Genomic DNA, 16,578 nt, shown 5'->3' with positions numbered 1-16,578 from the left:
GCACTGGCCAGATCTCGGTTCTGTTTATCATCCTCAGAGCAAATACAGCCTTGAGTGAGTGTTGGTCAACTTTCAAAGATCATTCTAGGGTTGAAAAACTCATCTTGAGAGGGACATGTGAAAGGGCCAGCATGAATCGGCCTGGAGCACAATGGGTTTTAATGTGGAGGCTGGTGACCCGCTACTCTCCATTGCTTTCACAGGCAAGAGAAAAAGAGAAAGACTTAAATTGCACCCAAGTAATTTCTATGGAGTCAAAAAATGGCCTGATTATGGAACATCAGAGTGGATTATCGAGGATAGTCTTTCCTAGTAACTGGACTTATTCTGGGATGAGGGGGTCTCTAGTCCCAGGTCCTATTGGGAACAGTTTGGAAGCTGGCAGCTGTACCGTATGTTGTGACTCTTCTCTGAGTTTACCGTGATTAGGTGACTTCCCCACCCCCTGCCCCAGTAGTGGTTACGACCCAGGACCCAGTGGGACATGGCTGGATGGAACCCCTGAGTGAGGGCCCATTGTGGCCAGAGGGCCAGTCCGCCATATGCGCACTCATTCTGGGATCTCAAAGTAAGGAGATGTTTCCCGAGTCCTGACTAGAGCACGAGAGAGAGGGAAGAGGACCCTTTGGGAAAACTCACTCAAACAACCAAAGTCCTGATAAGCCAGCACGCTGGACAGGACGTACCTGGATAAACAGAGCTCTGTTCCCAGACTTTCACAGAGGAATCCTTAACCCACCTCCAGGCTGTCTGGTCCAAGTCGAACAAAAGTCTGTATAGCGGGAAGAGAGGGAGTGGGAGTGGAGAGCGAGGGGGAGAGAGGTGGCTATCACCAGAGGAAGGGGGACAATTCAGGAGGACTGTAAGGCTGGCTGAGCTCCTTTGTATCTCACTGTGGGGTCGCCAGAGCGGGCCCGGCTGAGCTGCAACTTTCAACGGCTGCTGTGTGTGACTCTCTCCAGGGTGTGCGAGTATGTGGGCACGTTGGAGCATACCCACTTCAGCGACGGCACCTCTCAGCCCCCGCTGACCATCAGCCAGCCTCAGAAGGCCCCCAGAGGCGGACTCCTCGGGGACCCGGAGAGCGAGGGCTCACCCCAAGAGCAGAGCCTGGAGCAGAGGAGCTCCCTGAGCGCGGCCCCCGTCATCCAGCCCCTCTCCATCCAGGAACTCGTCCGGGAAGGCAGCCGAGGCCGAGCCTCCGACTTCCGTGGGGGCAGCCTCATGACGGGCAGCAGTGCCGCCAAGGTCGTGCTCACGCTCTCCACCCAGGCCGACAGGTTCGCGCTGTTCCCGCCACGCCCCGGGGGGCTGCCCCCCAAAGAGCACCCATCGTCTGCTGGCCACACCACATGCTTCTCTTCTGCTCTCAAAATCCTCCCCAGGACAACTTGATTTGTTAGCCAGTCATTGCAGCCTCTTGTAATTTTTTTCAAGTATGTCTCTGTCTGCTATCACGCTGCACACTCGCAATGAACTCTTTTGTCTAGTGACTGAGGCTGGAGGCTCGGGGGCGGGGTCAGGCAACCCGGGGCGAAGGCTCTGCACTTACTCCGTGACCACAGGCAACTTCCACAGGCCCTGCTTTCTCATCGTAGAATAGGGCCATAAAGTATCATAACTCTCACAGGCTAGCCATAAGGTTAAATTAATTAGTTCACTGGGAAGTAGTTAGGACAGAGCTTGGCAAATAGTAAACATTTGCTATTTTTATGGTAATATTTTAAAATCCTGCACCCAGGAGTGTGATCTAAATTGATGCCCAGAAGTCACATTAAGATGTAGAGGGAGGAATCCGCAGTAATTCCAACTGTTAGGTGGTCCTCCTTCTTTTTAAAAAAAAAAAATATGCATATTTATTAGAGAAAATGCAATCTTAAAACATTTAAGAATTTATTGCAAGACTAATATATACCATTTGTTCCCCTAGTATAATAAGGCTAAAGTCAACAGTTGTCCCAATTTGTCTTCAAAAAGGTTTTTCTTTCTGCCTGTGCAAAATTACAATAAGGTACTATTATTTGTGAGCTATGTACAAATGATAATATATTGTGATTATTTGGCTGCTTGTTCCTGTGGCTGCACATGAAACTAGACAAGAATGAGCCCCCTCTTTCCTGTTATCTGCTTTTCTGAATTGAGGTGGCCCTTCTTGATGCGGAACGTGCTTTGGTCACCTTCACCTGGAGACCATCCCACTTCACTCTTCCACACCTGGCGGCTGTGCCCCAGCCGACCCAGCACAGGCGCAGTGAAGTTCACGTGGGAGGACGGACAGCAAGGGCGTAGAGATGTGGGAGGAGCGTCACTGGCTGGGCTCAGAAGACTCGAGTTCACTCCTGGCTTTGACACCAGCCAGCTGCAGGGTTGAGTCTGTGTGAATAGTTGCACTGAGATTCAGTTTCTTCATCTACTAACCTGGTTACAATAATCCCTTTTTCCTGTCTATCCAACAAGGTGGCTGTGAAAGTGTTTGGGAAGCTGGAAAGTGGCATACAGGTGTCAGATGGGATATACTATTCACCACTCTTTTCCTACTAGGAAAGAGGAAGAAGAAATGATTAATGGGATCCAGAAACCAAATGGTGTTGAAATTGAAATTAGAAAACACAAGAAAAATATATTTGTTTAGATAATTTGTGAATGATTAATCCACTGATTCCCATCTTAAAACTTGTGTGCCTTGTAGTATCCCTTCACGAGGGCTTTGTTATTCAGTTCCTATTGCAGACACTCTCCCTTACCCAGAACATGGCCCCCCATAGGGCTGCTTGCTCTTCTGGGGTCACCACGGATTTGGAGGGCAGCCATCAGGATGACCCCGGAGCAGAGGGAGGCTGGCTCGCCTCATTCCTCATGTGCCACATAAACCGGTGTTTGATCCCAACATTCCAAGTTCCAGTGAGCCTCTGACCCTCCTCTAAGCCCTGCTACCTGTGCTTACCTCCTTCTCCCTAACTCCTTCTAGAAACGTCTGTGCCCAACAGAGTGGAAAACAGAAAGAACCTGCAAAGTCCTTTATGTTAGGGAATATTCGTTATTCCAGTACATACTTGAGCTTCACCACGTCCAGGGCTCTGGGTGTATGAGTCAGAAGGGTAAGAAGGTCAGTCCCTGCCCCTGGGGGGCTTACAGATCAGGTTTACTCTGCTTCTGAATCCTCCTGAGAGCCAAGCCCAGCACTAAACTCACCAATTGTAGCCCAACAAAAGCCTTGATTAATTGGCTGAGTTTTTTCTTTAACGTAGCTTATGAAATTGAAGCTAATTGTAAGAATTCCATTCCCAGCGTTTCAGTTTCTGGGAGCGATGCTTTGCCATCTTTCGACTTCTTGCCAAATGTTTTATGAGTGCCCATCTCAGCTGAGCTAGGCCATGGGACTACAAAGATTATTTTTTTAAATATGGTCTGTGCCCTTCAGATTAGAATCTTATAAGTTAGAGTAGACTTGTACTCAGTAATAAGAGATATAATAGTACTGTACATTTCTTTACAGTGTTTACACATTTTCATTAATCACATCTAAGAAAATTACCATAATCATTCTGCCATAAAGACTTTGCTGAATTGTTTCTAAGTAACAAGTCTTTTTGTTTCATCCAGGCTCTTTGAAGATGCTACAGATAAGTTGAACCTCATGGCTCTGGGAGGTTTTCTTTACCAACTGAAGAAAGCATCGCAGTTCCAGCTTTTCCATTCCGTCACAGAAACAGTTGATTACTCACTGGCAATGCCAGGTAATTCTTTCCCGGCAGAAACCGTGCCATGAGGTTAGCAGGAAACAGCCCAGATCTCTGATACCAACAGCCTGCCTGAAGACTTGAACCCACATTCCCTTCATACACAGTCACCTTGGCTCGAGTGAAAATTTGTCATCTGGTGTTGAGGCATGATCGTGGCAGATGGGGGTTGGCGGTTTGGGCGGGGTATCATTTTTTGTGAATGGAAATGTTGCTGCCACCGTTGTTGCGGGTATTACCGCCGGAGCCGGACTGTGTTCTGCTAAATCTTGTGATATAGAAATGGTGTGGCTACTCAGGGTGCAGATAGCTTCACATGAGGGTAGGAACTCCTCTCCATATCACAAAGCACACACCCGCCTTAGTCCAGCCTGCTTGCAGAAGCAGCTTCTAATTTCAGAAGGGCCTGGGAGAGAAAAATGGAAGGCTTGACAGAAGCCTCAGGCCACTCTTAGAAAAACTGCTCTCCGGGCATATCCCTTTAACAGTGGGTCAGTATCGCTGTCTTCATGGATGAGGCCAGATGAAGGCCCTCTTGAAGGCCAACACGTGGAAGAGGGGGTAGAGTTGTACTGAATCACCCAAGCGTCCCAAGTGGGTGGCAGGTTGCTCACAAACGCAGCTGTCCATCAGCAGCCAGGGTTGTTGTGCTGTAACAGTGAGTACCTTGTCCCCATGGCAGAGTCACAGAGCCGTGTGCCAGGATCGCACTGGTGGCAGGTTGACGTGCACAACCTCCAAGGTCCTTCCATCATCAGGAATTTTGATTCTTACTGCAGATTCTAATTTGAGAACCATAGTCCTTTCCCATGAGTTTTTAATAGACTTTAAAACCTTAGCTATATAAAGCCAACTTCCCAGATCCAGCCAACTGCCAGAGCATCTCTGAGCCCAGGGACCACTTTCAAAGTCTTCTGCATGGAGAAATCAGCAGACTCTGAGCTTACAAAAAACCACGAGCAGTGAGGGTCAGGAAGAGGCAGCAGCCCTAAGGGGAAGAAGCATTGGCTTTGGAATCAATCAGATCCAAGTTAAAATGCTGCCTTCACTACTTACCAGCTGCGTCAGTTTAGGCAAGTTGGTTCACCTTTCTGATCTTCAGTTTTCTAATCCGTACGTGGCAGTAGTTACATTTACTTCTTAAGGATTGCTTTTAAAATTAAAGTGATTACAGACATAGAGAAGAGACTTGTGGTTGCCAAGGTGGGGGGTGAGAGAGGGATGGAGTGGGAGTTTGGGATTAGCAGATGCAAACTATTATATATAGGATGGATAAAGAGCAAAGTCCTACTGTATAGCACAGGGAACTATATTCAATATCCTATGATAATCCATAATGGAAAAGACTATAACAAAGAACGTATATATGTGTATAACTCAGTCACTTTGCTGTACAGCAGGAATTAACACATTGTATATCAACTATACTTCAATAAAAATAAAAGTGATTAAAGACACAAAGAACCAACACAATGTCTGATGCAGAGTAAACAATCAGTCAATGTCAATGATTTTTGTTGCTGTCATTTTGAAGTTTATTTGATACGGCAAGACTACTTAGAAAGACACATTCTGGTTGGAAGAGGCTGACCGTGATCAGTATTTTGCAGGTGTATGGGAGAAGCAGGAGCACATGAGCAAAAAGAGAGTGGAGAAGACGAAGGTGACAGTGGCAGAGAAGTAGCAAGAGATCCGAGTAGGCAAGGATTGTACGGAAACAAGACAGAGGTTAGATCGCATGTTATTGGGTGCAAAGGGGCCTGACCTGCTTGGCAAGGGCTTCAGAGGTACCATTAAGCATTGACCAAGTGGATGGTGGCTGTAAAGGATGGGGACGGTAACAACAGTAACAATATAACTAAGTGTGTGTGGTAGGCAGTCTATGCCAGGCCCTGTGCTAAGTACTTTATGAGCGTTATCACATTTCATCCTTGAAGTAACTTTAAGAAGTAGGTACTATCATCCCCACTTTTACAATGAGAAACTGTGGATTAGAGAGGTAAACTTCTGGTCCATCGTAACCCAACTACTACATGATGGAGCCAGGATTTGGGCCTAGGCAGCCGATTCCCTGGCCCTTCTACTTAACCACGACATCATTCCTCCTTATCAACAGGCATTGTTTGCCTGACAAGTGTAAATGTCAGGGATGCTACAGTGAACAGGAGAGGTGGGCCCTGGCTTTGTTAAGTGAATCACCTGTTCTTTCTTGAATCCACGCTCCTTTCCTGTCTTGGCAAATTCATACCGAATAATCCCACTGATCCGAGTACAGCTCTTTGATTTTCATCCTCTCTCCATGCTTGAACAGGTCAAACTATTTCTGAGTTTTGGATTGATGGCTTTCATGGTCTTACCTTCCTGTAGGAGAAGTGAAATCCACCCAAGACCGAAAAAGCGCCCTCCACCTGTTCCGCCTTGGGGACGCCATGCTGAGGATCGTGCGGAGCAAATCGAGGCCCCTGCTCCACGTGATGCGCTGCTGGAGTCTTGTGGCGCCGCACCTGGTGGAGGTGAGCACCTGGAAAGTGGGAAGCCCAGGGGCCTCCTGCAGCAGAGCCAGCACAGGGGTCTCCAGTCAGCATGGGACAAAGGGCACTGTGGCCGCAGCAGTAAGGTTCCCATCACCTGGTCGTAAGCATCTTTGTTCTCTGATTATACCTTATGGCACCTGAAGAATTGCCCCAAGGGCAGCACTGCCCTGGTATCACTCTGACCCTCTTTCTTTAAAACTATGTGACTCACCTAGACACCTCACACTGCCGGTTTCTTATACTTCACGGTCTGCTATCAACCTAAGTCTGGAGTTTCATTTTTATACATGAATATAACAATGTCTTTTGTTCTTGCCAGGCTCTCTTTTCTAATCGCTAAACATATTCTGGGCAGTGCCTTCTAAGTAGGGGAAGCATAAATCCTGGTTTTCCCAACAAAATTAACTAGGACCCCTTTGACTCTCCAAAAGAAAGCAGTCCATGTGATAGATTTTATGGTAACTCCATCTAAGCACCTCAATACATGATGACTGGCTACTTCTAAGATGATGGGGAAATTGTTGCCCTGTTTCACAGTGATAACTATTCCAAATAGTCCTTTAGCACTTACTTGGTAGAGCTATGTCATAAAAAAGTATTTTGGGGAAATAAATTTACTAATCTGAGAACATTCTATTAAGGAAAGGGGGTAAAAAATAGTTATGGAGAAACAGTATATCAGGTATGTATGATACTATAATAAACCACCCCCAAAGCCTAGTGACTTAAAACAATAACTGTTTATTTAGCTCATGATTCTCTGGGTCAGAAATTCGAGCTGAGCTGTGCGGCTCTTCTAGTCTGGGCCAGGCTTGGCTAATCTCAGCTGGCCTTAATGTGTTCACTTGTGGTCAGCCTCTGCAAAGACTGGGGCCAGCTGGTTCATGACTGGTAAACCTGGGCAGATGATGGTCCTCTCTATGTGGTCTCTCCTCCTCCAGCAGATTAGCCCTGGCTCAGTCACATGGCATTTTTAGTATTCCAAAGGAAAGCAAGAGGGCAAACCCCAAATCAGAATTGCTTTTCAATTCTCTACTTACGTAATATCTGCTATTGTTCCATTATCCAAAGCAAGTCACACACCCAAGCCCAGGGTCAGTGTGGGAGAGGACCACTAAAGGACACGGATACAAAGATGTGAGCCAATTAAAGCTGTATTGGTGCCATCTTCCCACATCCCTGAGGGACAAATGTCGCATCTGATCTTCGTATGTTTGGGGCATGGCTAACAATGAGACCATGGGTGGTTTCCAGACTAGGTTCCGGTGTCTTTAGTCAGCATGTTCTATACCACCCAAGAAAACTGTCACGTTACAGGAAAAAAGAAGAAGAAATTATTAGAAACTCTTATTTTTCCAGAAACTTCAAAGTGAGATTGGAGATCTGTCTGATCAGTTGGTTAAATTATTTAAAATGCAATTTAGTGTGCTGTTCATTGATATTTATCCCTTGAAATCTTTTACTGTAGCAGAATTGCTGCTTCCACCTCCCTACAGGAAGGTGTGTTAGGAAGACCTTCAGAAACCAGATTCTTAGTTGCTTGAAGTCCTGAGGGTGTTTGACTCTCTGAATTTTGCAGGCTGCCTGCCATAAGGAAAGACATGTGTCTCAGAAGGCAGTTTCCTTCATCCATGATATACTGACAGAGGTTCTCACTGACTGGAGTGAGCCACCTCATTTTCACTTTAATGAAGCACTCTTCCGACCTTTTGAGCGTATCATGCAGCTGGAGTTGTGTGACGAGGATGTCCAAGACCAGGTCAGTGTGTCACGGTAGCAGTGCTGCCATCATTGCCATAGCCTGCTGGCTCTTGTTGAGGGCACTGGCAGGACCGTTCTGTGAGTGCTGTATAATTAGTCTTTCCAATAAGCCTATATGGAATCTGTGACAAGAAGAGGTTAAGCAATTTAGCTAAGGATTCATGATGAGTGATTGGTGGAACTGGGATTTGAACCAGGCAATCTAGCTGTAATAGTCTATACTCTCATACCTAGCCTATACCCTTAACCACTATCATATTCTCTACGGAGAGACAGATGGTAAAGAAACTAGCTAGAGACTTCATATTTATCTAGCATGATGGTGGGCTAGGAACACAGGCAGATTCTCTGTCTCTGAAATCTACTAAAAATGTTAAACAAGGGTTAAAATTTTTATTTAAATATCATGTACACACTGGCAAGAAAGTAAGGAATAGTAAGATGCCCAAAACTAAGTAACAATGGGAAGCCCAAAGAAGTAAGCAGAGCGCTGAGACTGGATTGGCCATGAGGGAATTGGCCATCGGGTGAAGCTGAATGTCTGCATTCAGTCTAAAATAATTGGCTCATTAGGAAATAGAATGCATGAATACAGAAATAAAATAATAAAAATAGACACACACACTGTCCCTAACTCCCCAACAGGAATCCAGATATTGGAGTTATCAGAGACTGACTTTAAAATAACTATGCTTATTAAGTTCTGAACAATGTTCAGAAAGATTTAGGACAGGAGGAATTTTGGCTGTGGTGGCATGAAGAAGTTAGTGAATCCTCTTCACAAAAATCAAGTATACGAAAAGAAAAAAATTGTCAAAAGCAGCCATTTCAGGACTCTTGCAATTGACCAAGGGCAGACAACAAATTGAGTAGCATTTATGGTGAAAAATAGTTCTTGCCAGAACTTTGGTTAAGAACAGTGGGAGTCTGTGACCTTCTTGCTGAAGATGGAAGTCATCACTTACTCACAAGCTGTTGGCAAGAATAGTAATTTGACCAGTGTGGGGCTGACTGGGAAAATCAGCTTTTCTGTGCTAAGAGACAGACTTGGTTTGAAGAAGAGGAAAAAAGACCACTGGTCTGTCAACTAAAAGTGGTGAATTCATTAGGAAATGAGCAATAGAATAATACTACAACTTTGCTAGCCTAAGGCTGCAGTGGTGAACTGGTAAGAAATGTAACGTGGGACTCTGGAAGCCAGAGATTTCATAGAAGGACTAGGTACGTCCGTCATGCATCTCTAGCTGACTGAAATGTGGGCATATATAGGATAGACCGTACAGATCCCATCAGGAAGTAAAAGACCAGAGAGACTTAGGAACTGGCTGAACTTTGTATATTCTCCCCAGCCTGCACACACAGATTGGAAGCCTTAAAGGTTCAAGGTATTTGAGCAGAATCTCTGCCTACTTCATCAAGTGACAACTAACCTATGCAGACATGGGGACAGCACTAGGAAGTCAGGCTGAAAAATAAAAATAAATTTAGTAGAGACATTATTGGTGCCTCATGCCATGGGAAGAGTAGAGACAGATTCTACAGTGTAAGCCCAAGCAACTTAGTTAAATAAATAAATAAATACTCAAAAATAAATCCAGCATTGCTACAATATATTATCTAAAATGTCCAATGTTCAGCAAAAAAAAAAAAAAAAAAAAGAGATATGCAAAGAAATAAGAAACAGTCATGTATACTTGGGGGAAAAACAATAAATAGAAACTGACTTAGAGTTAGACCAGATGTTGGATTAAGCTAAAACCAGGATTATATATATCCAAAATGCAGATTTGGAGGTGGGAAGACAAGCAGACACAGGATCTAGAAGAGCTGGTGACCTCTACCAATGATGCCCTCGCGGTAGAAATTACAAAGTATTTAGCCAAAGAAGTCTGGTGCACATGGTGGGAAGAGGGTTCTATTCACTGGGTCCTGGCTCTGGCTTGGGATGTTGGATTAGGGGACAGAGACTTTAAGCAGCTATCATAAATAGGTTCAAAGAATTAAAGGAAAATATGATGACAGTGACTCAAAAATAGGGGATCTAAGTAGAGAAATGGAAACTGAAAGAATGCAAATTCTAGAGTTGAAAAGGACAATAACAAATGAAAAATCCACTAGATGGGCTTACCAACAAGATTTGAGATGGCAGAAGAAAGAATCAGTGTGAGATTGGTTTAACAGCTCAAAAATCAATTAATGTCATGTATCTTATTAGTAGAATAAAGGATTGAAACCCTATGGTCATCTTAACAGACACAGAGAAAACATTTTACAAAATCCATCACTCATTTTAAATAAAAAACTTTCAAGAAATGAGGAATAGAAGGGAGTTCCCTAATTGGATAAAGGGAGTATTTGAGAATCTTACATCAAACACTACACAATGGTCAAGGACTGAATGCTTTTTCCCAATAATTAGGAGCAAGGCAAAGATTTCCATCTTTACCAGTTCTATTCAACATTATGACTTTTACTCACTGTACCGAAAAATTAAAGGCATCCAATTTTGAAAAGCAAAACTGTCTTAGTTCCTAGACAACATGGTCTTATATGTAGAAAATCCTAAGGAATTTATTTTAAAAGTTACTAGAATTAATAGTGTGTTTCGAGACTTCCCTGGCAGTCCAGTGGTTAAGACTCCGCGCTTCCAATGCAGAGGGTGCAGGTTCAATCCCTGGCCAGGGAACTAGGATCCCACATGCCATGCGGCGCAGCCAGAAAAAGAAATAGTGAGTTTAGCAAGGCTGCCGGATACAAAAACAATGTATTAAAATCAATTGAATTCCTATATTCAAGATGTAAGCTATCAAAAATTGAAATTAAGAGAACAATTCCATTCATAAGAGCATTGAAAACAAAATATTTAGGAATAAATTTAGTAAAAGACGTGAAATACCTGTACACTGAAAGCTACAGAACACTGCTGAGAAAAAAATAAAGAATATTCCAATAAATTATGAGATATGCTACGTTCATGGCTTGAAAGACAGTATTTTTTAAATGGCAGATTTCCACAAGTTGATATATAGATCCAGTGCAATTCCTATCAAAATATCAACAGACTTTTTTGAAGAAATTGGGAAGATTCTCAAATTTATATGCAAGTTCAAAGGATCTAGAATAGAGAAAACACATTTGAAAAAGAACAACGAATTTGGAGAATTTACACTACCCGATTTTAAAACTTCAGTCATCAATCCAGTGTGGTATTGGTGTACGGGTAGACCTATAGATCAGTGGAACTGAATAGAAAGTATAGAAATAAATTCTCACATGTATGGTCAATTTTTGACAAAGATGTCATTGCAATTCAGTAGAGAGACAGGATATTACTTTTAGCAAATGGTGCTTGAACATATACAATAAAAATGAACTTACACCCTTCCTCTTACCATGCACAAAAAATAACTCAAAATGGGTCATAGGCTTAAATAAGAGCAAAACCTATAAATGTTTCTACAAGAAAGCATAGGAGACCATCTTTGAGGCCTTCGGTTATGCAAAGATTCTTTAGAAATGACACCAACAGGATCCATAAAAAGAAAAAAATTGATGATTTGGACTTCATGAAAATTTAAAACTTTTGCTCTTCAAAAGACACCATATAAAAATAAAAGAAGAAGCCCAAAGCTGTGAAAAAAAAATTTGCAAATCATGTATCTCAGGAAGGGCTTACATTTAGAATGCACAAAGAACTCTTAAGAACTCAATAAAAAAAGACAATAATGAGAAGACAAAAACCTAACTTCAAAAACACCAAAATATTTAAAAATGGCTTGTGAAAACTTTTAGCAACATTAGTCTTTAGTAAAATGCAAATTAATGTGATACGGCTGCTTATTTAGAAGACTTCTCAGTGAGTTTTTCTAGGTTCTGATTTTTATCCTTCACTAAAATTAACCCAGAAATAGGGAGCAGAGAAGCACATCATTCTTCCCAGAAATTCACCTGCTTCTCAGAAGGAAAAGGCGTTAAATGCCACCTCCTTTGCCTCTGCAGGTCGTCACGTCCATCGGTGAGCTGGTTGAAGTGTGTTCCACCCAAATCCAGTCGGGATGGAGGCCCTTGTTCAGTGCCCTGGAAACAGTGCGCAGTGGGGACAAGTCTGAGGGGAAGGAGTACCTGGTCAGTGACTACTCCATGGGTAAGACCGTGTGTTGATTTCGTGCCCTGAAACTTGTTTAGTAGTTCTAAACCGTAATTATTCTAGCTCTAAGGTTTTTGAGTGGAATCTTTTTGGTGGAATCTTTAAGATTTTCTGGATACACGGTCACATCATCGTCAAAAAGAGGCAGTGTTACTTCTTCCTTTCCAATTTGGATGTATTTGATTTCTACTCTTGCCTAATTGCTCCAGCTAGGACTTCTGGTACTATGTTGAATAGGAGTGGTGATAATGGGAAGAACATGTGGATGATTCTGGCTATGGAGCATTAGTTCTTTATGCCAAGCTTCATGCTATCAAAAGAAGTCAGATAGGGCTTCCCTGGTGGCGCAGTGGTTAAGAATCCGCCTGCCAGTGCAGGGGACATGGGTTTGAGCCCTGGTCCAGGAAGATCCCACATGCTGTGAAGCAACTAAGCCCGTGTGCCACAACTACTGAAGCCCGTGTGCCACAACTACTGAAGCCCGCGCACCACAACTACTGAAGCCCGCGCCTAGAGCCTGTGCTCCACAACAAGAGAAGCCACGGCAATGAGAAGCCCACACACCTCAGCGAAGAGTAGCCCCTGCTCGCCACGACTGGAGAAAGCCCACGCGCAGCAACGAAGACCCAACACAGCCAAAAATAAATAAATTTTTTAAAAAAGAAGTTGGATAATAGGGAAGACTGGCATTCAGCTGTTTTAGCAGCAGGAAATGAGCTGGTGTATCAGGATCACAAGTTCTGAGTTCTGCCAGAAAACCAAGAACACTGAGCGTTATCAGGCCCAGCTCTCAGTGACAGATTGGACAAAAGGCCGAGAGACTTCTGTTGTTTCACTTATATGTATCTGTGTTGAGTTCTTTTGTAAAGCCAAAAGAAAAATGTTATCCACTTGGCTAGGAAGAAGCAAAAAAGTATCCAAATAACAGGGAATTCGAATTAGGGAGATCAGGTCTGGCTGGAAATAGATGGGCAGCCATACAGCAGGCCCGGTGACCAGAGGTGTTGTGTCAGGGGTCCCCAAGACTACCCCTGCACTTAGAGACCCATCAGAAGGACTTCTGGGACTCAGCATGTAGTTATGCCAAGATTTATTACATAGCTCAGATTTATTACATGGCTAACAGCCAAGATTTATTATGGCAACATAGTAAGGACAAGCCAGATCCTAAGGGGAAAACACAGAATCCCTGCACAGGCTTCCCTGAGCTCTCACCGTCCCATGAGGGGGTCCCACAGGGCACACTCTTCCTCCAGCAGGGAGAATGCAGCAACATGTATGACCATAGGGCAGTGTGTAGGTCTTTCTGCCCAGGGAAGCCCACTAGAGACCCAGCTAAGGGCTGGTCACTTAGGTACCCTCTGCCTAGCATATTCCAAAATCCATACTGCCTGAAAAAAAGCAGAGGTTCAGATTAAACCACGTTGTTTGCACCAACCATCCAGTCACAGTGAACCATCCAGTTAACTGTTGCTTGGGAATATTCTGAGAGCCAGCTTCCCAGACTCCAGCCCAGGGCCCACTGTGCAAGCAGGCCTTTCTAAGGATAGCAGCCTTAAGCCTTCTATGTTAACTCTTTTCGGCTCAGGTATGAATAAATTAGTATATGCCATCAGGGGTTTATCTAAACCTTCCCTTCCCTATAATTATGTGTGGAGGAGAATTCCAAAAGACCACATATTTAATCGCCCGATGTAGACCTACAGGTTGCCTCAGCCCTGTGTTCAGCCGGCTTTGCCCTGGTCCCTCTACCGAGCTCTCTTCATAGCCTTCCTACAGTTCCCTCTGCAGGCAAAGCTGAGAAGGACAGCACGGGAACCAAGCCAGTTATCCAGCCAAAAGGCCCAGGCTTTTCTCCAACAGACCTTTTTTTTTTTTTTTTTTTTTTTAAACATCTTTATTGAAGTATAATTGCTTTACAATGGTGTGTTAGTTTCTGCTTTATAACAAAGTGAATCAGTTATACATATACATATGTTCCCATATCTCCTCCCTCTTGCATCTCCCTCCCTCCCACCCTCCCCATCCCACCCCTCTAGGTGGTCACAAAGCACTGAGCTGATCTCCCTGTGCTATGCGGCTGCTTCCCACTAGCTATCTATTTTACATTTGGTAGTGTATATATGTCCATGCCACTCTCTCACCCTGTCACATCTCACCCCTCCCCCTCCCCATATCCTCAAGTCCATTCTCTAGTAGGTCTGTGTCTTTATTCCCGTCTTGCCACTAGGTTCTTCATGGCCTTTTTTTTTTTTTTTCCTTAGATTCCATATATATGTGTTAGCATACTGTATTTGTTTTTCTCTTTCTGACTTACTTCACTCTGTATGACAAACTCTAACTCCATCCACCTCACTACAAATAACGCAATTTCGTTTCTTTTTATGGCTGAGTAATATTCCATTCTGTATATGTGCCACATCTTCTTTATCCATTCATCCGATGATGGACACTTAGGTTGCTTCCATGTCCTGGCTATTGTAAATAGAGCTAACAGACCTTTTTTAAGGCTCTGTGGAAGGTGCTTGGGAGTATGGGCAACCTGAAGGGTAGAGCCTTAACTTTCTTAAAACTCTATAATCTTCCTCCCTCAGGAAAAGGCCAGGCTCCAGTGTTTGATGTATTTGAAGCTTTTCTCAATACCGACAACATCCAGGTCTTTGCTAATGCGGCCACTAGTTACATCATGTGCCTTATGAAGTTTGTCAAAGGACTGGGTAAGTGGAGCCCTCCTTTCCTGCCTCCTGACAGCTGGGGGCCCTCTCCTGGATGGCTCTGTGTGATCTGGCTGCAGCAGGCAAGCAGGCATCCTGGTATAGAGGCAGATGGCGCTATGCTGTGCGCTCAGACGCACAAAGCTTACTGTACACACGGCTTTGACTCTGTCCAGGGTTGATACTTTTCATTGTGTTCATGGAATAATTTTATAATGAAACATGTCTTCATATATTATTTTACTCCAACTTCTTTTTGAATCTTAAAATATTCAATATTATGTTCAATAATTACCCTCACACAGGAAACTACTGTCCTCAGTGTCACATAATTAGAAGTCTATTAATTAGTCTATTAGCCTAATTAGAGTTTGAGTTCCCAGCTCTTAAGCAAAAATTAAGAATGCCTTCCCCCAGACCTTACTGATTACAAAACGTATTTTGAAGGTGTAGAAGTCACCCTTCTTTGAGACTTCGTGTGTTTTAGAAACTACCTAGCTGATTTTATGCTTAATTTAGAAATACTTTAACACAGTAGAGTCTTGCTGTACAGCATAACCTGCTGGATCAGATGTTTGTATAACACATGTTTATCTGGGGTGAAATGGAAGGGAGTGGCAGTTAAACCCAAAGTCTAGAAGGAACTTAAGTCTTCAAGTTTTGAGAGTTTCACCCTGGTGTGCTCTGAGACCTGGAGCCTTGAGAACCTTTTAAAAAAATATATAAGGTTCATAATATTCTTTTGTATTCTTGCAAAATAACTGACAATTTCTTTGTAAAAGAAAATAGGACACACAGAAGCTAGGTGACTTCATTCATGTTCCCCTTATTTTGGAGCAGGAGTAAAATGCAAGTTTCAAGACAGAGGCTGGAGGCCACAGGTCTGATCCACAGACCATCCTTGATATAGTCTATTCTTACATACACCCATTCTATGCTTCTGTATACCCTGGGAAATAGAGGGCTGAGCTGAGGGGCAACCATGAAAGCCCCTCACTTATCCACTTTACATACTGGGCTTCAGAGGATGGTTTCTTTTGAAAGAGTAAGATTTTATTCTTTTTAAACTCTGCTCTACATTAAATAGAAACCAAACAGTTTAGTATCTTAACTCTAAGAATACCTTAAAGTAATGAATCTCTGCCTTAGATAGTAAAAAATCCAGTCCTTGTTTAGAAAAAGCTTTCCTCCTGTATTTCTCCTTTACTCTCTCAACTACTACCTCACTCACAAGAGTTCTGACACCAGATGTGTGGGCTTTGTTCCCACACCAAGCAGTTCTCTGTGATACCAGCTGGGTGTCCTATTGTCAATTCAATTCTGACCCCAACCAGAGTTAGACCAGCAGACCCCACAGGTGGAGGGCTCAGTCCTATGAGACTGCCCCCCGCCATTTCAAATGACAATTACAAGTAGAAGGTCCCCAAGTTACCCACAACTTCTGTTTAACTTGGCTACAAATCAGAGGTTCCCATGACCCCCCCATCCTTTGGATTCAGTGATTCATTAGAACAGCTCACAGAACTCAGGGAAATGCTTACATTTATCAGCTTATTATATAATAATAGATATGATAAAGGATACAGATAAACAGCCAGATCAAGAGATTATATAAGTTGAGGTCCAGGAGGGTCCCAAGCTCAGGAGCTTCTGCCCTCATGGAGTTGGGGTACACCCTCCTC

General features: G+C 43.5%; 1 protein-coding gene across 4 annotated transcripts in view; it reads left to right on the top strand.

The window, feature by feature from the left end:
* ARFGEF3 (ARFGEF family member 3) overlaps nucleotides 1-16,578 on the top strand; it is a 206,982-nt gene that overhangs the window by 148,811 nt on the left and 41,593 nt on the right. For all 4 annotated transcript variants that reach the window (XM_007190935.2, XM_007190936.2, XM_007190934.2 and 1 more), the window contains 6 exons: nucleotides 963-1,280; nucleotides 3,604-3,737; nucleotides 6,108-6,253; nucleotides 7,854-8,033; nucleotides 12,035-12,179; nucleotides 14,777-14,899. In XM_007190935.2, coding sequence (XP_007190997.2) covers nucleotides 963-1,280; nucleotides 3,604-3,737; nucleotides 6,108-6,253; nucleotides 7,854-8,033; nucleotides 12,035-12,179; nucleotides 14,777-14,899 — 1,046 coding nt within the window. The remainder of the gene's footprint in view (nucleotides 1-962; nucleotides 1,281-3,603; nucleotides 3,738-6,107; nucleotides 6,254-7,853; nucleotides 8,034-12,034; nucleotides 12,180-14,776; nucleotides 14,900-16,578) is intronic.

The sequence above is a fragment of the Balaenoptera acutorostrata genome, chromosome 14, assembly GCF_949987535.1.
Source record: "Balaenoptera acutorostrata chromosome 14, mBalAcu1.1, whole genome shotgun sequence".
NCBI classification, from domain to species: domain Eukaryota; kingdom Metazoa; phylum Chordata; class Mammalia; order Artiodactyla; family Balaenopteridae; genus Balaenoptera; species Balaenoptera acutorostrata.
Note: the sequence above shows the minus strand (reverse complement) of the source record. Positions and strands in the feature narration are given on the sequence as shown.